Source organism: Haliotis asinina, chromosome 9 (assembly GCF_037392515.1).
Source record: "Haliotis asinina isolate JCU_RB_2024 chromosome 9, JCU_Hal_asi_v2, whole genome shotgun sequence".
In the NCBI taxonomy this organism is placed as follows: domain Eukaryota; kingdom Metazoa; phylum Mollusca; class Gastropoda; order Lepetellida; family Haliotidae; genus Haliotis; species Haliotis asinina.
Window position 1 is genome coordinate 35,196,373 of NC_090288.1, and position 21,703 is coordinate 35,218,075.

Below are 21,703 nucleotides of genomic sequence, written 5' to 3' on the forward strand. Positions count from 1 at the left end.
CCCACCATTTATCATGTTCTTTTCCCAGCTTGTAAACATTTGTCACACCAATTGCCTATATTCTATATTCATTATTTTACATAACAAACATGTGTGGTTGTCTCACCTTAAGCAAACGAGTGTGTTCAAAGGTAGTAATTGTAGCACTTTAAGCAATATGTTCATCCTAGAATCCTCATTATCAACAGGTGCTGGCGAGTGATGAAGGTCGAGAACTTCGAGCACGTCATCAAAGCAATGTCTTGTATCTGCGTGAGAAGCTAACTCATGAAGGGATCCCAGCCATGCACAGCCCCAGTCATATAATACCTATCCATGTGAGTCATAGCGTACCTGAGTGGATATATAATTCCATATCTTTCACAATTTGACTCTCAGTCATTCTTTAGACTTTTTGTGAATACATCCTTACACTTCCTTCATGGTGCAATGGGTAGCCTAGTGGTTAAAGCGTCTGCTCATCACGTTGAAGATCCAGGTTCGATTCCATACATGGCTACAATGTGTGAAGCCCATGTGTGGTGTCCCCTGCTGTGGTATTGCTGGCATGTTGCTAACAGCAGCGTAAAACCATACTCACTCACGAATTCACTCACTCACTATACTTCCTTCATAACATTCAAAGGAAACATACACAATTGTTTCAATTAACAGAACAGAATGAAGCCAGAATGAAGCAAAAATATTCTTGAACAAAGTGGAAGGTGATTTTTTTGGAAAACTCTTCAAATAGTGAGGTAATTACTGTATGGTACTTTCTCTCCTTCAGGTGGGGGATGCCCTGACATGCACTAAGGTGTCCAATGAGCTGATCAACAAGCACGGCATCTACGTCCAAGCCATCAACTACCCTACAGTCGCACGTGGCTCTGAGAGACTGCGTGTGGCACCTACTCCCCATCACACACATGAAATGATGGACATCTTTGTCAACAATGTTGTTGATGTCTGGAAATCAAATGGCCTTGACCTTTACAAACCTATGTGTCCAAAGACTTGCGAGAGCTGTCGCAAGTCTTTGGACATACAGGAATTCTTTAAGCCAGAACCGCTTTGTTCCCGCTCCAACTGCACATACACCTCCCTCCAGGCGGCGCTAGCATAACTGCAGCCAATCAGAGACTACCAAACTATTCAAAAGATCAGTCAGTAATTTGGAACCTACAATTGGTCAGTGATTGATAGAAAATGTAAAGTTTTTATGAACATGACATTTGGTTAAAAACTGAAAAACTTGAGGAAGAAATTAAGAAATAATGCTTTAAAATTTGATTTCAAGTTAAAAGAACTAAGTTTCATCTTTAATTTGGAGAACTAGTATTTGTTGTAAAGGAACGACCTTACCAGATACAACTCAAGTGGAAACTTGTGTTAGAAGTTTGGCTTGACTATAGAGTTTTGTGTTTATGAAAGGTGACAACCATCAGATCTAAACTTCTGCCTCTGCAGCCAAATGCTGTAAAGGGGATGCCAAAAGCAATAATGTAAATTCACATTTTAAAAAGAAACAGATAAGTAAGAAACTGGGTCTTAGTTGAGAACATGCAAAAGTAACTGTTTTCATTTGGTAGCTTTACTGGGTGTGAAAAAGTGTTCTACAAAAAATACAGATTGTGTGTTGTTTTAGGCATGGAAAATTTTGGCTTTTTTTGTAAAATGTAAAATTTCTGAATGTCAGAGATTAGCTTGAAACATTTAATATGAAGGAACTTAGACACTCAGTGGTTTATATTAGAATCAGTTCCTTACTTTGGGATTTTTTTTAAACATTATCTGTTGTCATTTGACGTTCTTATTACTAGCTGCTTTTAGTTTCCGTCAGATTTAGTACTACTTTCAGAACAACTAGACTTTTAAATATATTTCTTCCAGTCGCTTAAACCTTTGCTCATCTGCTTCATTGCATCTGAACCTAATCACACCTTTTTCATCTTAGTGTATTATTTGGTATTTGGTATTTATATTATCAGTTGTAGACAAACATTATTAATGGGGTTCATATTGGTAATTAATTAGCCATGACCCATTTGAACGGAAATTTAAAAAACAAATGAAACCACCAATGCTCATTAAAGAGATGTTTAACTGAACAGTGTTTGGGTTAGTGCAATAAAAATAATAAAAACATGCCAAAAAATATTTTGCATATGTGCCTAGGATGCATAAAATCTGATCTACTTAGGTTTAAAAAAGTATCTGAAAACAACAACATATAGAAAAACATTAAATTTTGAAATGATTCAGGATTGTATTGAAAATTTCACGTCCAATAGATTTGGCCTGTATTTCTGCACGCAATTGTACAAAACCTGCCGCAAACACTGCTCAGTTTAGAACCTGTTTTTTCAACTCTTTTCGTAAATGTTTTTGAGAAATACCAGATAAGTTGTTTTTGATCTAGAAATCCGGTTGAAACTGTAATTCATCCTTGTGTGTAAGACCAAAGGATTCAGAAATTACATGGTCTGGCAAATAAATATTATTTATATGATGTAATGGGACATACATGTATATGGTTGGGTAGGTGTAATGTTATGGAAATTATATTCTCTGAAGGTATCTCATAGTTATAGAATCTGCTGGGAAGGCTTTGTAGATGTAGAGACTAGTGCACTAGGTAATAACTACATCCTCCTCTGTATGCTGGGGTATTTTCTTTGGCCTTAGACTGCCTGACACTCTGACACTCATTTCTGACGGTTACACCTTGTCTTGGCAATAGTAAACATATTCTTGGTTGTTTTATTTCTAATTTGTCAAGATTTAATACATCTTTGCACTGAATAGTAGGTATAGGTAAGATGTTAAAATTATAAAATTAGGTGAATGTAAAAATCATTGAGAATAATGTTTATTGTCAAGGTAGAGTAAATATGTTCTTGTCGTATCAGTAGTGTTTCTGGTTTGATTCTTTTTGGAATTAAAAACAACTTCTGAATGCTAAAATTATGTTTTGTTCAGGAACTGGCTGTTTAGTATCCCTGGTGCTGGGAAACCTGGGATATTTGATACAAAATATCTTGCTAATCACAACACTGTCCTCCAAGCTTCTGGTATGACAACGAGGACTATGTCTGTTTAAAAAAACCTGAGAATCAATCATTTTAATCAAGGGGTGTTTTGTCAGCAGCAGTTAAATAATTTTCTAGTGGCCTGTTTCCCACATGTCTGACGTAGAATATTTGAAATTGTAAAGCAAAAGTCACTTTGTTCTGTAATCTGATTGGTTGAAAAACATGATCAAATGGTATTTGATTCCCGGAAACTGCAAGATTACTCGCTGCATATTGACACATAGAAACATCGCAAACAATTGTTTTGCTGTGTCATCAACAGTGGTGACGTCATTCAAATCATATTGTGACATAAAGTTGGAATGACAAATGAGCAACTTCAGATGCTGCCATGAGAACCAGAGGAAATGGCCTGCTGATGACTCGTAGTCAGTGTAAATGAGTGCAGACAGTAAAACCGTTGGGTTTACTTTTTTGTTTACAATGTTGATAACCATCATGTATTGGATAATTTCTTGGTGTTACTGAGTATTTGAAGCACTATAAGATTTCATTTGAAACCTCCGGCTCACGTTGTCAGTTCCAAATGTATTCCCATGTTTCAAATACTCAATAACACTCTGAAATTAGCCAACACATGATGTTTATCTCCTAAATTAATTATTTTTAGCAAGAATAGTTTCTTCAGACACAGTTACATAACTCTCCTCTTCTCCTTCCACCATAGTGAATGGTTAGCCTCCCTGACCAAAGACAAATAACCTCTGAAGCACTGACAAGGCAGTCAACATTACCATGGCAACAGCTACTAGTATAGGTTGAATGAAATAGCAGTTTACAGATCCTTACAAAATATACACCCAAACAGTGATGTTACGACTATAGTTTCATTGCTGACTGAAATATTTTAAAAATTGTAAACTTGGTAAACCTATTTTAGAAAGAACCTTTTGAAAATGTTTATAAATGTGGTTTCTGTTCCATTTTGTACTCAAATGTTGTGATAAAAACTATACACTGCTTTAACAAATCTTTTCTGAGATCAGTGTTCACCAAAGATTGTGCACGCCTGGAGGGAAATAGTTTATAAGAGGCGACTAACAGGATTGGATGGTCAGGCATGCTCTCTTGATAGACATATGTCATTTGTTGACAATTGCGCAGATCGATGCTCATGTTGTTGATCACTGGATTGTCTGGTCCAGGCTCAATTATTTACAGACCACAGCCATATAGCTGGAAAACAGCTGAGTGTGGCGTAAAACTCACTCACTCACTGCTGTGGTGCAATATTTATGAAAGAACATCATTGTCATATCAGCGTCTCAACTGTCACTCAATCAGCTTCATGTGCTGTCGGGAACAAACATTTTACCCATTATTCATGAAATATAAGATATCATTTTATAGTGGTTGATTTGATATGAACTATTTTCCAAAGATTTCAGTATATTTTGTGAGATAGTGTAGTCACAATGTTCCAAATGGGTGCTCCACCCTCATAACATAGCCTAGTCTCTGAATGGACAACATTAGGGCTATTATTTATTGTTGAACTGAAAATATATTTTCTTCATATTTTTATCTCTGTTGATGAATATAAGTGCTTGTCTCGGAACATTATTGACCAAGTGCTTTAAATACTATGCCAACTTATTTGACAATATGAGATTATTTTAGTAATGGATTGACACTCTTCCAATAACTCATTAGGCCAGACCAGTTTTATTTTTTTTTTAGGATCCACCAGTCATAATTTTTTCAGGAATTTGTAAAACAGTTCAAATTAATTTCCCCACTCAAAAAATAACATCCTAATGATTTTATGGGCTAAATACAAGAATTTTTTCTTTTTGATTATTTTTGTGTCCCTTTTGGCTTAATAAATAGCAAAAAGTAAAATTCTTACTTTGACTGGTAATTTTTAAAAAAAGAACATTTCCCCTCCTGCCTTGGGTTTTGTGGGTACAAAAATCTGTTAAACAAGAAATAAATTGGAGTGGCTTTCAGTACATACTGTAGGTTATCAATGAAATGTATAGTTTTGTGTTCAATGTCTTGGGATTTATACACACTGAAGGGGACATAAGTTCTACATTACATTAAATATTGATATGTGAAAAAATTAACAAGTATGTATTGAAAAAAAATGACGAAAGACAAAACTGTAAAATTTTATGTTCTGATTACATTATTTAATGTGAGTTTGATGTTTGAACAAATATTGAAAACTGCTTTAGGGTAAGAACTGAAATGTTGTATTTTGTTAGACATTTGTGATAATACCTCGAACATACTATGATCTGACATGATTGGTGCAAGGCGTCTTTCCTTCAGAGAGTCTACTTAAGTGACAGCACAGGTTGGTTCTCATACATCAGGGGCCTTATGCTTGAAGCTGTGGCAAATGTTCTCTGATCACTGCCATTGAATCACTGAACGCCAAATATTACACAGCATCTCATAGAATGTGCGTTTTTTATTGGTCTGTATTGTTAGTTATTGTTGAGTAACAATAGTCTTTATTGTTAGTTACTTGTCTTCTTTGACAAAACAGAAATAAAATGACCAAGATTATACCAGAGTGTTTTTGGTTGGTTTTACAATTATTTTGCTCTGCAAGTGTTTTTGAAAAGCGTGTATTGGGGTTATCCTCATGCTGAAGCATTTAATGATAGTTTGATAGATTGATATAGTAGAGAACTGGGAAATAGGATGATGGAGATCTAAGGTTGTTGTGAGATCTACAATTGCTGATGCAGGGATCTACAATTGCTGATGCCAAGATCTAAAACTGCTCATACAGAGGTCAAAACCTGCAAATGCAGATCTCTAATATATCTGATGCAGGGATCTAAAATTGCTCACACAGAGGCCTAAAATTGCTCACACAGAGGTCTGAATTTGCTGATGCAGAGATCTACTACTGCTGATACAGAGATCTAATGTTGGTGATGCAAGATCTAAGGTCTGCTGTTTGAAAGATTTTAGAGCGTTGATGAAGAGATCAATATTAGTGATAAGGATGCTGAGATTACGCTTCAGGAAGTTTATCCATGGATCATGAGGTTATCCATCACGTGCAGATAAGTCCCAGCTGATTGGATGATTTGCTTTGGACGCAGCAGGTCAAGAAGAGGCATTTTTCAGCATGACATCATGCATTGTTAGTGTCAAGTCCTGGAAGTCTGCTAGAGCGTGATGTAGATAATACTGACATTGACGTAATTTCTAGTTTTCTTTGACTACAGAAACGTTGCCGGGTGGTCAGTCTCCCTGACTTGGCTGACACGTCATATCCCAATCGCACAGATCGATGCTCATGATGTTGATCATTGGATTGCCTTTTCCGGACTTGATTATGGGGCAGACCACCGCCATATAGCTGGAATATTGCTGAGTGCGGCATAAAACTAACCTCTCACGCACTCAGAAACGTTGCATCTGCAGTGTGGACATCAGCGCCGTATGAATGGTCGTATTATCACTAATCCTAATGCCAAGATATTGGACTGCTATTGAAGTGATCTAAGAAGGTTGTTTACGTTGCTTGGTTGGCAGTATTTCAGCTACATGTTTGCTGGTCTGTAAATAAGTGAGTCTGGAACAGAGAATCCAGTGATCAACATCCTGGTTATCAATCTACCTAACTGGGAACGATGACGTGTGTCAACCAAGTCAGCGAGCTTGATCACCTGATCCCGTTAGTCGTCTCTTTCGACAAGCATGGGTTAGTGAAGATCAATTCTGACCCGGATCTTCACGGGTAAAGTTATTCTAGTGATCTGCTAGTGGCGATGCAGATGTTATGGTAATGTAACGATTGCTAAGATGTAGATTAAGATTTGCTAAATTAATATAAAGCAAATATTTGCTAAAACTCTAAGATTGATGGCACAGAGATACGTGTTGCTGGTGTAAAGATTCCAAGTTGGTTGAGCCAGACTTTCAAGCTATCTGAACGATTTCTAAGATGTTACTGACGTCACAATCACTGGGTCCCAACGGATCTGATGGAAGACGTAGGGTTGCTGATACAAACAGACTTATGGAAGTAAACAGATCATTTCGGCAAACTGAGAAAAAATTCTACGAAACATGTTCATGCAAACGTTGCAAAAATTGTTAGCGTTGAACAATGCCCAACGTAAACGCCGAAGGAGATGTTACCATATCAGCATCCATAGATAGGCAGCCGCGAGGTAGGCTTGTGGTAAAGCGTTCGATCGTCACGCAGATGTCTCAGGTTCGATTTCCCGCATGGGTACAGTGTGTGAAGTCCGTTTCTGGTGTCACCAGCCGAGGTATTGCTGGAATACTGCTAAGAGCGACCTAATACAAACTCACTCACTCACACACAATCACAGTGAAATTCGTTTTCTCTTTGTGGTAACGTTTTGATCTGCTCATGGCATGGGGCTGTGGTGGGGCTGATGGTTGGGTGAATGATGACCCCCTTTCCCAGTACAAAACTGAAAATTATTTGACGCTGGTCATCGTATCCCATATGCTTAGATTGATGCTGCTGGTGTTGGTCACTTATCTGGTCAAAACGTGATTATTTTCAGACCGCCGCATACAGCTAGAATATTGCTGGAACTAAGTCACTCAATCTTGTGTTAAACACTGTTTGCGGACCGCCGCCAAACAGATGGAATATTGAGGCGTTTAACTTCAAACAAAAACCCGAATAGAATGTATGTGTGGCGTATACCTTCCACACGAGTGACCAATACGTTGCACACTGCTTGCGTCACGTGTGTCCCATGCGTGATCGTGTAATGACCTTCTAGGCCATAGTGTAATATATTCCACGTCCTAACTGGGTTTAACCACTGGATGCCGGAGGGACTAATATGTCCTTCCTCTTCAACCTTCACTTTGAAGTCGGCCACAATTCAACATACATCACGCACACAAAGTTAGTTAGAAATACATCTTGTGACATCATCTTTGCACCAAGACAGGAACGTCTCAAGAGTTGAGCCAGTAGGGGGCTCTCTCTGTCCACGTCCACCCTGACCTTGCCCTTCTTTCAAAAAGCACCATGGTGATCGTAAGTCAAGAAGGTAACCTTAGTGTAGGTGTTAAACAATGGGAATTCAGGTTACACTTTTGCTTCCAGGTCATTGACATTGATTGTAATTAACTGGGTAGTCTTGTTTGTTTGCAAAATCTTAGACAATTGTTTACTTCAAAACATGTGGTAGTAAGACCACGTTAAGTAAACGACGCCATCTTGTTCATTAAGTACGAAATGAAGCATAATCAAATTAGCATCAAAATCGAAATCCTGTATGTTTTTTCTTTACTTGTTTGTTTTATTTCTTTCTTTTTTGGTCTTTTTCAGAATCTCGAATCAGCAAGGTCGATGAAATATTATGAATGAACGTAGTGGTTTGAAAGAAGTACAAATATACAATCAACCAATCAGCGTCGACAATCCCTAAATTTCACATTGTGCAAATATCAAAGAGATATTACACGGGATGTCCTCATTCGTATAGGTAATAACATATCTTACTACCCAGCCACCATCTGATCATTTTTTTTTCTTTCAAAAGTGAATAAATGATATTTAAGTAGTTCTTACCTTAGGATGAAACATTTGGCTAGACAATCGCTCAGTTTCTAAATACATATAATAGTGAATGAGTGAGTTTAGTTTTACGCCGCACTAAGCAACATTCAAGCTATATGGCGGCAGTCTGTAAATAATCGAGTCTGGACCAGAAAATTTAGTGATCAAAGGCATGAGCATCGATCTGCGTACTTGGGAACTGATGAAATGTGTCAACCAAGTAGCGAGTTTGACCACTCGATCCTGCTGTAGTTTGTGAACTCTGTCTGGGCTTCGGGATCAGGGAACAAAACAAACATCGTGGGTACATTAACCCATGTACCCCTCGTGACCAGCGAACAACGTATATTATCAACGTATATTATTCTAAAAGAGAAACAAAAACAAACATACAGGATTTCGATTTTTATGGGTATGACAGACTTGTTGACATCGTGCAGCTCTTTAAAGCCGGATGTGTAAAGGAAGACAACAACCAATGTCAGAAAGGAGGCCAAGTACGTTTTACGTAAGCTAGTCTTCTTCGAGTGCTTGTAAATGGAAGCAGTCCCGCTCATGAATGGTGTGATCTGTCTTGTTGAAGGATAACGCGCCCACCGACACGGCCGTCAGGGGAGATTTACGGCTCATGGTGAAGTCGGTTTATGTGTTAAAATTATATGAATGAACTGTATTCATCTGGTACTTTACCTCGCTCTACTAATCAGAGCCTTTTTTCATAAAGCACTAAAGTGGTCGTAAGTCACTAAGGTAACCTTAGTGCAATGTTAAATGATAAGAGTTAATGTTAACCTTGGTAAAGGTTGCTTCGTGAGAGGAGCCCCAGCACAATATGGGTATCTCTTAATTGTGAGACGCACCGACTGTTTAGAAAATGGGTGCATGACATACATTATATACCACAACGTCATGGCTCTATCTCGACATGTGCCTTTTTGTTGGTTTGTTGTAGTTGCTTAATGCCGCACAGCAATAGTCAAGCTACATGGCGGAGGTCTGTGAATAGTCGAGTCTGGACCAGACATAAACATGAGCATCGACCTGTGCAATTGGGATGCGATGACCCGTGTCAACCAAGACAGACTGTCTGACCACCAGAAGCATGGGTTGCTGAATATCCATTCTAACTCGCATCGTCACGGTTAAGAAGCATCTGTAGCACATGTGGACTCATCTTAGGCAAGCGACTTCGTTCACAACACGCCTCTGTTCACCAAGCAGTTAATGGGTACCTGGTAGGATAAAATATCCTGTTAACCTTCTGGAGCCTCACAGACCGATCCATTGACCGGGGTTATGTTTTGTACATACATCTTGTATATAGGCATGCATATTATTGGTACAATGTTTATTCAGTCCTACATACAGCTTTTCAACATTTGGATTCATTGTTTTGTTAATAGTTGAATTCAGATCTTAAGAAAGGTCTGGTTTTAGAAGGGAAGGAACAGACAGTCGTGCAGTATCTGGAGACCTTGATTGGTTTGCTGTTTAAGGTCACTACACTCAACAGTGTTCCACCAATATGGCAACGGTCTGTAAATTACCGAGTCAGACAATACAGTGATCAACATCATGATCATCAATCTACGCAACTGGGATACGATGACATGTGTAATCCTTGGAACGGCGTAAAACCTTATTCTCTCCTCGCTCACCCTGCACTCAATATTCTGGCGACATTATGCCGCTCTCTAAATAGTCTGAACCAATCTAGTAATCAACAACATGGGCATCGATCTACGCAACTGGGATCAGATATATGCGAAATAAACCCGCGAGTCTGATCCCCCGATCTCCTTAGTCGCCTCTTACGATAAGCATGGGTTGGTGAAGATCAATTCTAGCCCGGATCACCACGTGTTCTGGAGTCGTAGAGGAATCTGTTGGGGTGCAGTGTAAGACCCCATACTTATCAGCAAGTTGCGACGTATATCCAGCTGCCACGTGACTAGTTACATACTACATCTTCAACACAATTATCCACAATATCAATACTTTTATCATGTTGGTATTAGGTTGTTGTTTGAAATAATTTTGAAGAGACATGCGTTTATAACGCCAAGAGGCAGTTTTAAACAGTAATTTAAACCTGGAGTTCCGAAACTGGGATACTTAATATTGAAAGGGCACTGACACATATACGCGAATCAATTTTGGAGAGACGACATTTTAATGCAGACATAAATACCTCTGTGGCAGCCATTGTCAAGCCTTGATAGAATTTATTGATTTAAAGACTAGAACATAGACACAGGAACACAGATGATTTATCAGCAGCCCACTTCGTTTTGGCATTGTACTTCAGCAGATTTATAGTATTACCCTTTTCACATATGTTCACAAGATGAGATATATGAGGACCCTTCGTTGGTCTTTGGTCAAAACAGACACCGAGAAGGGCCGGGATAGAATAGTCAATCAGCAACCTATGCTTGCCACAAAAGGCGACTATACTTGTAAGAGGTGACTAACGGGATCGGGTGGTCAAGCACGCTGACTTGGTTGACACGTGTCATCGATTCCCAGTAGCGCAGATCGATACTCATCACTGATCATTGGATTGTCTTGCCCAGACTCGATTATTTATGGAAACATTTACAGATATAGCCTGGATATTGCTGAGTGCGGCGTAAAACTAAAATTCACTCAAACACTCACTCACTTTGGTCAAAACAGACGAGAACTTGTAGAGCGCTATATCTGGAAGAGTTTTAAGTCTGAAACTTTCTGAATCGATTCAATGACAAACTTAAAATTTCCAAAGCGAACCACCATCAGCAATCTGCCACTCTGACTTGCCGCATTCCCCTGGTAATCTCTGAACTAACTGATCACTATATCTTAGAAAGTTAAAAAGGTAGATTATAACATGATTCAATAGCGCCTAACTTCAATCCATACAGGTTGCTCAGTGTCGCTGATGGCTGGGGGCAAAGTCATTGAAATTACAGGAAGACCCAACCTTGACCGTCACCACGACTCGTGTTGTGGTATAAGTGCAAGGGCTGTTACAAACATATTTATGATCAAAGTTATTTTTAAGGCAGTCTAATATAAGGGACCAGGAAGTAATTCCTTTTCGTTTCTGGAGTCACGTTAAAACCTAAGCGACACTACGTGCATTGGAATACAAGCACACCGCCATCATTAAAGAGGAAAACGAATCAAAGTTGTAATTTTGATTAAAAAGCGAAAATGCAGCAAATTAAGCATAGCATGGGTTGTAGTTAACAACGTGAGTATCAGGACCCGAGTCCAACAGACAGGGGCCGCTGAGGATCGCTCAAGAGCTTGGGCGACGCATGTCACCTTACAAATGATGACGTACGTCATTTCCGCAACAGTTTTATGACTGCAACCAGACATGTTCAAAGCAAAGACGTATATAACAACAAGAAAAGAACCAAACCGCTGCCATTCAGTATTCATGCACTACATACTCCTCCAGTGACGTGTCAATTTGACAAGTTCTGGCTCACAACTTCTCACGATATCCCAGTGATAATGTCATGAACTGACCTTCCCGTACCCCAGATTTGAACCCGATCGATTGGAACAGACCCTGCTCTGAACCCGATCGATGGGAACAACCCCAGGTTTGAACCCGATCAAGGTGAACAGCCCGAGATTTGAACCCGATCGAGGGGAACAGCCCCAGATTTGAACCCGATCGAGGGGAACAGCCCCAGATTTGAACCCGATCAAGGGGAACATCCCACATTTGAAGCCGTTCGGGAGAACAGCCCTAGATTTGAACCCGATCAAGGTGAAGAGCCACAGGTTTGAACCCGATCGAACACATTTTGGATGAGGTGGGAAAACAAGTGCATGTACAGCAAGTGAAACCTTGCAAGAACTTGGGCAAGCACTCGTTGACCGATGTCAATGTGCTGTGAAATGCTGCAGAAATCCACCAATCCACGTTTAATCGTCCGTATCGCTGCTCCGCGAAAGCCACTGTGTTCAGGTAATAATGAACACACTAGTTCCATTGTGGGATTCACCTAAACAAATGTCAAGTTTTTAATTTGGTTGAGTATATACCGTGCTTCTTTCCTGTACATAAGCATGATCTAAAATATAGTATTATACAGATTTGTATAATGAATTGAATTGTTCATGTTAAAATGTCAGCTCTTCAAGCACTGTCAAACAGTGAAAGACGTTTTAACGTCTTATAGATGTGTATTGAAACAATTTTTCATTTTGTATTATACCTTAAGAGACCATATGGTATCTGACATCATATATTACACTTGGCCGACATTTTGGCTACTGCCATTATTTCTCTCTGAGTATTAAAGGATAACTAAATCTAATCAAACTTTGACAGACGCTGGTCAGTCTCTCCCCCAACCCACAACCCTACCCCTGCATCCAGCCCCTTGTCAAAATGAGTCATCTGGCAGATAACAGGATGAAGAAATGTCCCTTGCTGTGTCGCCATCCGGCATGCCGGAATGCCTCAAGTGGTTACGAATGACATCACCAGGTCACTGTGACCCTCTTTATTTAAAAAAGATTCTTTTGACATTTTAGTACCAGGACGTGTCTCACATATATATTATGGCCTGTGGATTTTTCTCTAAGATTTCCTGGTCCTTCAAGCTATTCATTGCCTCATTGTATGAAAATTACGCTCAGATTCCGTATTCATATATGCTTATTACTATTGATATTAAACATTACAGCCTTAGTGGGTGTGGAAATTTGTAGATGAGTCACGGCTGTTTCACGAAAGAGAACCTTTCAATAACAGAGATGACGAGCCTTAAGCAAGACATAAGGATGTAAATTGGTGATCGTGATACGCTAAATCTTTGAAAGCTGTAGGTTGAAACAAGACACACAATACTTGGGCATAATGTTGGAGAGTCAAGGAGGTCCACAGGTTAAAGCGAAAAGAGACACTCCGTCATTAGGGGATAGTAGCAAATAAAATAGCTGCTGCCAGAATCATCCCTCACACAGACATGCACGCACGCATATTTTGCATACACTTTCCTCTCCAAAACTGGGCGATGGGGTATTCGGGTGGGTAAAGCGTTCGCTCGTCGGGCCGAAAACCCGGTTTCGGTCCCCCTCCCCTTTTCACAATTTCTGGTGTCCCTGCCCCTATTCCCGGTGTTCCCCATAGAGACATTGCCGGGATATTGCTAAAGGCGTAATAAATCTGATCTGACTCACTCATTCATTTCAGATTATATATTATTTTGTACTTTACTCAAACTAGAAACCAGCACGCCGTGATAGGAGAAACATTATGATTATCCTCAAAGTCAGAGTAAAGATCTGACAAGATCGGGTGAGACCTTAATGAGATTGTCATAGACTAATGTATTCTGCATGTACATTAGCTTCGTTCGGAGTTCTGTTAGAACGACTGCACGTCCAATTTAACCGTCCATTCAGTCTTCATGATCTGATCAAACAGCCATATCTATGAAATCCAAGAGGGTACATTGCTGCGTCGTCGCATAGTCGCAATCACAAAAAAACAAGCAAAAGGGTGGCAAAATGAACCTAAGTGCGACAATACGACAACGCGACATTTCGGCCATTTGCCGTGCTTTGAATAATACTTTTTATCCATCCAAAGGGTGGCAATGCGACAGCGCCGAAACGAGACAATATCCCTTCTAGGGTGCCATAGATGTCAGCAAGCCCGCCTTGACGTGTGCTTCAGGCGATATGATTTACATCCTTGATATCTCCAGGGTATACGTTCCGATAAATCTCCACTTTTCCTTGGACACATCTACAGGCCCGATAATTTTATTACCTCCCTTTGCTGGCTCCGCATTCTCACAGTAGCCAATCAGCTAGGCCGCCGTTATAACCGAGCTTGCCAGTGCGACTCAGATTTGGTGGAAATCATACAGACAAATTTATAGGTCCGAAACGTTAACAAAATTGTATGCAAAATCCCCTTCTACCTCTTGCAGAGAACGCCTTGATTGGTTTGTTTTGCCAAGTTTAGTTAATTTAAAAAGCGAAAGTGAGTTGTGATTGGTTCGCTCAACTTCCCAGCGTAGACCCCTGATTGGATAAAAAGCCAGCCAAGGGAGTTAATAAATTTATCGGACTGAGCCGTAGATGCGTCCAGGGTATAGTGGAGACTTATCGGAACGTATACCCTGGAGATATCGAGGATGTATGCTTTATAGATGGGAACTTATTTGTTTATTTTATGATGCGACGTTTCAGTGTGGATCCTTATCCCATACGGTAAAGCCCTACAGAACTGAAACAAATCTTTATACCTCTAATGGAGATTAACGACAAACCAACTGTTGCTACATTGATTACCACATTACCACATTGATTACTACATTATCCTCTGAGGTTGATAATCCCATTATCCTTAAATGGCAATGGAGCAGATTGTCTCTAATGGCTACAATATACCTGAGGTCGTCTAACGAAGCCAGGTCGTACCTGTCTTGAAGCTAATGTTCATAAAATTACGTTACCATCTCTACATTCGATCAAATATATCCAAGACCGATCGAAGGAGGCCGCAGTTTTGAATTTATTTAGATCTATGATGAGCTCAGGAGACATTTGGACTACGTGTATATTTCAAACGCAAAAACTGGTTGCAATCCGTGCTGCAAGACAGATAGATATTATGACGTCACATCCGATGGGTCACGGATATACATAATTAAATGGTTTTGTTTTTGTGTTATTGTTGTGTCTGTGTTCCTGGTATTTCCTGCATCGTGACTACTACTACAGCGCATGTTCACACAATTTTGACATCGGGCTTTTGATCCATACCTTAATGAAAACAGTCCTTAAACACATAATTCCCAAGTAATTTACGAAATGATAACACTTGATAGGCTATTCAAACATATTTTTCGCATGTAAGTGTCAGTTGCCGGCCCACTTTCACGACAGAAACATGTCTTTATCGCCAGGACTTCTCAGATCGGTCCTACACAGGTATCAGCAGACTGCAAACCTACATGTACTCTATAGATTGACTATTGTTATTATTATTATTATATTTTAATGTATGTAATTAGTTTCTATATAGGTTCGATTGCCCACACTGGTGCAGTGTGTGAGAAACATATTTCTTGTGACCCGAGCAGTGGTTTTTGACGTTAGCTCTTCGTCCACTTTGACGCCATTTTCTTTGAGAGATGTTACACTGCGTATTTCTTGTGTTTGACGCCCCGTGAAGATCAGTTACAGTTGACCTTCAGGAATCCATGTTTGCCGTAAGAGACGACTAACGGGATGAGGTGGTCAGGCTCGCTGACTTGGTTGATGCGTATCATTAGTTCCCAATTGCACAGATCGATGCTCAAGCTGTCGATCACTGGATTGTCTGGTCCAGACCTGATTATTTTCAGATCGCCGCCTTATAGCTGGAATATTGCTGCTTGTGGCGTAAAACTAAACTCTCTCATTCGTGTGTTTGTCATATTGACATATCCTAATGTACTTGAAGTGTTTGACAATTTTTGCTTGGGTGTTTTTAAACAAGGTTTTTAAAGTAATTGTGTGTGTATAAAGTGCTATGTGTAAACGAGCATTTTCTAATCGACTCCTGCTGGCACATCTGATGATGATATCTAGATGTATGTAACCATGCATAACCATTATCAGTTACATAACAGTTATATAAAGGGGTGGATGTCGGGGTGGTTTTGATTTGGGGGGAGTCGTATCTGCTGATGATTCACTCATAGCTTTGTCACAAACGCTAAGTATGGAATCCGCAGGCGTATCTATACGGCGGGGGTGGGGGAGCAAACCAGCGCCTTCAACATCATGTTAAACGGTCATATGAATAAGTGAGTCAGCCACTCAGTTTAGTTTTATGCCACTTCAAGCAATATCACCGCGTGGGATACAGGAATGGGCTTCATACATTGTATCCGGAAACTCTAACAAACACGAACTGTCACGGATTGTCCATGGCAGGGACAATCAAGGGAGACCACTCCTGCGAACGATGGCAATCTCGCCACGAAAGTTTGAAGCAACTCTTGCTCCCCTAAAGATGTTTCTCAACCAAGATTGTTCGTAACCGAAACATGATTCTTTGTTTGAGGTCCCGAAGGGTCATCAAACGTCCGGCTGTGTCTCATCAACATCGAAGGCAACGTCAGTAGTAGTGTTTCGCTCGATGGCACTGGAATCTTCGGACCTGGAGATTTATTGGTCAAACGAAAGCAGGTTCCAGCTTCATGTTACGGATAATCATCTGATGGTTGGGGGCACGTTACCAATGCTTATGCACCGAGGAACGTTCATCCTGCAGCTCCCATGGTGGAGGCTTAGTAATGGCGTGAGGATGTGTCTCCCGTGATCTAAAGTTGACATTGGTGACTGCACGGGAAATCACGCTACATAACAGACATTCTTGATAACGTTGCTATGCTTCATTTTAATAAACCCATTTACTGCCCGCCCCATATTCATGAACGACAACGCTAGGCCACACAGTTCGTAAGAGATCTCCTGTGGGTTAGTTCTGTTGAGACTCGGCTTGCATGGGGACCTGACCGGAACTCCACCCTGGACTATCTTGTTCGTCGTCCCGTTTTGGATGGGGTTGGTTAATGCCGCACTCATCAAAATTCCAACTATATGGTGGCGGTGCGTATATTATCGAATCTGGACCAAATCCGATTCTGACCACCTGATCCTCTTAGTCGCCTTTTATGACAAGCACGTGTTTCTGAAGACCAGATCTTCACAAATATCACCCCGCTCAAAGTGTGGGTGAATTTGAGGCAGCATGTATTAGGAATGGCGACACTGAATTGCCCCGAGGACGTTATCTGCCGGCTCATGAGAACTGTGGAGGCTCAGTCGCTGTCATTCAGGCACGTGACAGTTCGAAAAGGCATGAAATCATGAAGTGAAGTGCCATGACGGGCCCTATATTTCAAAGAGCCTATGCATACATAGAGATCTGGCACTTTATCAACGGTCGTCTCAGTCTTTTCGAGATCATGTCACATGCTAGTATTTAATCAGAGGTGTGTACTGAAGTCCCCTGGGTGTGATTTGTAAATCCCCGGAAAGTATATTTGTAATCTCTGGGATGTGACTTTGATAATTTCTAAACCAAGGTTTGGAAATAGCTTCGTCTTATTATCATTGATCGTAAAATATCACATTATTGCGGACATCCAATCTATTGTTGCCACGCCTGGTTTCGAACCTGCAACCCTTTGCTCTCTAGGTTTTAGCCACTAGGCTACGAAGAATCGCTATGACGAATGCGAGCGTTTGCCAGTATGAACCACGTGTTCCTCGCTAGCCGGGTACTACGGGTAGCGCACGTGAAATACGTGGAATGCACGAGCTTTTAATGAAAACCGACCAGGTTACGGCCATGTCATGTCAACGCACTCGCTTTACCGTGCGCCCCATGGGGATCCACTATAAGGCACCGTGGCCTAGTCTTATCAATCGTTCTACATTATTTCAAAAGATATTTTACACAAAAATCTTTGAAACCACGACTACGAGGGTTAACAAAAGAATGTTATTCAATCGTCCGCCAGATAATCAGGCATTACTGCCCTTATTTAAATATGAAAGTTCTAACACATTCTGTCCGTTCATTTCACTGTCCTAAAACGGGGATAGGGGGTGCATCTTTACGCTTCATGTGTATAATCGGCAGTAACTAGGTTCTGTTGTTTCATAGGCCTTTTTGCCGAAAACCTAGATGACCAATCATCTTTCAATGTTCACCGATGATTACGTCACATCTAATCATTTTGATTGTCAACCTCTGATGACATTTCAGATAAACTAATTAGAAAACGTGAAATACAATGCTAATGTTAACAAGCATAATGCAATTTTGGCCTGGGCACTAATCATATTAGGTGAACATTAAATTTTCTTTTCATATTTTCCCACAAGCAAACTGTGGCGCAATTGGGTTGCTCTGCATAGAGAATATGACAAGTCGTCTTATAGGCGAGCAAAGCGAGCAAAGGTTGGCAACGTACTTTGCGCGCTTCGAATCGAAAAATATTTTTCATGTCAAAATGAAATATCGCCACCATCAAAGGTACACTTCCATTTCCTCACTTGTCTGTGCTCTCATATTTCTTACCCCATGTTTAGTAATTACTCACGTGAAATATGTTTTATTCAACATTTTAAGCGACACTCGTGGTATTCAGATCGTTCTTCGCCTCCATTACCCCTGCCAGCGTCCGGTTGAACGGAGTGATGGAACGAGAAATAAGCAGAAATTAAAAAGAAATAACACATTGCCAAATTTTATTATGAACCTGTTGGAGTTTATTTGTCGCTATTGTTAGAATTTTCGAAACATCTATTCTACGTAAAAACACTTCTGGCGTAATGGGTAAATGAAGCAGGGGAGGTAACTGTAAGTATTCAATATAGAATAATACCCTCCTGTTCTTTCACTCCGTTGACCCGGAAGCTGGAATGGGGAATGGAGGCGAAGAATTGTCTGGTACACCACGACTTGCTCTTAAAATGTTGAATAAAACATATTTCACGTGAGTAATTGTTCAACATGAGGCTGGAAATGTGAGAGCACAACCCAGTGAAGAAATGGGTGTATACTTCTGATGGTGGCAATGTTTTATTTTGACATGAAAAATATTTTTCGAATCGAAGCGAGGAAAGTACGTTGCCAACCCTTGCTCGCATGTAAGAAGACTTGTCATTTTCTCTATGCTCCACAACCCATTTGCGCTACAGTTAGCCTGTGGTTTACCTCTCAAGCGAAGTTAGTTGCCTAAATGAATTGTTGCCATGTCTAGTTCATAACAAGCATCCCCGTCCATTTAATTGTCATGGTTCTGCTACAAAGAAAACGAACCGAGACAGCTTTGCTTCGTTGACTTTGGATCTGATTAAAAGACCTTTTAAAAAACCTGTGTATAAATAGAGGATATGTTGTTAATGTTGTCAAATAACATGTATATTTCATCGAGTGGTCTGACAAACTGATGTGTATTTTTTATCAAAGTTCTACATTTACTGTTTATGTGACTTTGTTTTTCACGAAAAAACTACAAAAAGGAGAAACACGGCATTAATTATTCTATCATAATTGTTTTTCAGAGAACTGTTTGGTGTGGTTGCAAGATTTCTCAAGGACTAGACTGTAGTTAGGTTGCGTAACAAAATGCAGACTTACTTGATGTCTTGATCATTTACAAACAATGATGAAGATATAATAAATAGAATATTTTGTTAATGTTGTCAAATAACATGTATATTTCATAGTGGTCTGACAAAGCTGATATGTTCACTTGTGGCGCCATCTCGTGGTCTGACAAGGCTATGTTCACGAGTGGCGCAGCCACGAGTGAACACATCAGTTTGTCGGACCACTCGATGAAATATACAATCATGTTATTTGAAAACATTAACAAAATATCCTCTATGTATTTGTCTGGAACTGCAATCAGCGCGTATTAATATACACAAACTTGCAGAGCCACCATTGTTTGATTGAACACGAAACGAGGAGTCAGTTCGACAAAAGCTTTAAAATAACAACTTTGAAGTAACGAACAGTGAACGTAGCATATGGAATTCAGGCAATTATCCAGGTATGTTCATCATGTTTATTGAAGCATGTCACTTTTGTCTGATGTCATATTGTCCTCACTGGATGCAACAGCCTCTAGCCCAACACGCACTGTTCTAAGCCAAAGTGATATTCTACTCAGTAAAATAACATGTTATTCTACTCAGTGAGAATATCATTTATATTTTCATCAGAATTTACAGTGTTTCACTCCTAAAAATATAATAAGCATGGAGATTAATCTGTCACAAATAACAAATGCTGGTTACGTAAGATTAGTAAGAAATGGTAAGACGGGTCACTGGAAGGGCAGTCACGTGACTTGAGTTATATAATTTACAGTGTTTGTTGTGTGGGAACAGGTATATCGCGTCGATGGGAAGCGAAACATTTGCACACGTTTTGTGCTCACACAATACCGTAACATTTCAGAAACCCCATATCCACAGAACGTTCGTGGCACTATGAAGGTGGTGGGATAGCCTGATGGTTAAAGTGTCTGCTCGTCACGCTGAAAACACGGGTTCGATTCCCTGCAACGGGTGTGATATTGCTGAAATATTGCTAAAATGAAACTAAAGTCATTCATTGACATCAGTAGCATCAGTAAAAGTGGAATCTTGCTAAAAGCGACGTAAAACCATGCACACGCACTCTTAAACTTTACCGGACCCGTGAAGGTCCCGGGGGAGAATAGGCCTTCAGCAGCCCAAAGGCTACTGTGCTTACCGTAAGAGGCGACTAACGGGATCGGGTGGTCTGGCTCGCTGACTTGGTTGACACATGTCATCGGTTCCCAAATGCGCAGACCGATGCTCATATTGTTGGTCACTGGATTGTCTGGCCCAGGCTCGATTATTTACAGACCGCCGCCATATAGCTGGAATACTGCTGAGTGCTGCGTAAAACTAAACTCACTCACTCACTTAATCTCTACCTTCCAGGCACTTAAGAGTAAATTCCTCTTAAATAGAGGGGAGGTATAATATCTGTTTTATTGGGTTTTTTTCAAATGCCTCCGATTCTGTTAGCAGACAAAAAAATATTACATTTATTCAAAAAGACACTAGGTTAAAAAAAATAGTATTGTCTGTTAATCAAAATACGAAAACCGACAGGTGAAGATCTGAGTCAGCAACCCATGTTTGTCGTGAGAGGCCACAAAAGGGATCGGGTGGTCAGCCTCACTGGTTTGTGTGACAACAAATGGTATGGATTTACAACTTCGTTAATGTTTACAACACGGCGTTTCTGGGCTACTTCTTGCCCCTACATCAGGTGAATTCACCCACCAGCTTCTAAACGCCAATCAAGCTCACTGGTTTGGTTCATATATATCTGATCCCAGCTGCGTAGACAGATGCTCATGTTGTTGATTTCTAGACTGTCTGGTGCAGTCTCGACTATTTACAGACCACCATTATTATTATTCTTATTATTTCCTCCAAAGGAGAGTACAAGGATATGGCGAAGCATTATTTACATAGATTTACAGATTGATTTGGCTGTTTTGAATACTTTGCTATGCACTACAAAAAATAGAGG

At 40.1% G+C, this 21,703-nt stretch overlaps 1 protein-coding gene across 3 annotated transcripts in view; it reads left to right on the forward strand.

The window, feature by feature from the left end:
* LOC137295645 (5-aminolevulinate synthase-like) overlaps nucleotides 1-5,591 on the forward strand; it is a 65,889-nt gene extending 60,298 nt beyond the window's left edge. For all 3 annotated transcript variants that reach the window (XM_067827106.1, XM_067827105.1, XM_067827107.1), the window contains exons 12-13: nucleotides 189-317; nucleotides 770-5,591. In XM_067827106.1, the coding sequence (XP_067683207.1) occupies nucleotides 189-317; nucleotides 770-1,105 (465 nt within the window). In that variant the 3' untranslated portion in view covers nucleotides 1,106-5,591. The remainder of the gene's footprint in view (nucleotides 1-188; nucleotides 318-769) is intronic.
* The last annotated feature ends 16,112 nt before the right edge of the window (nucleotides 5,592-21,703 follow it).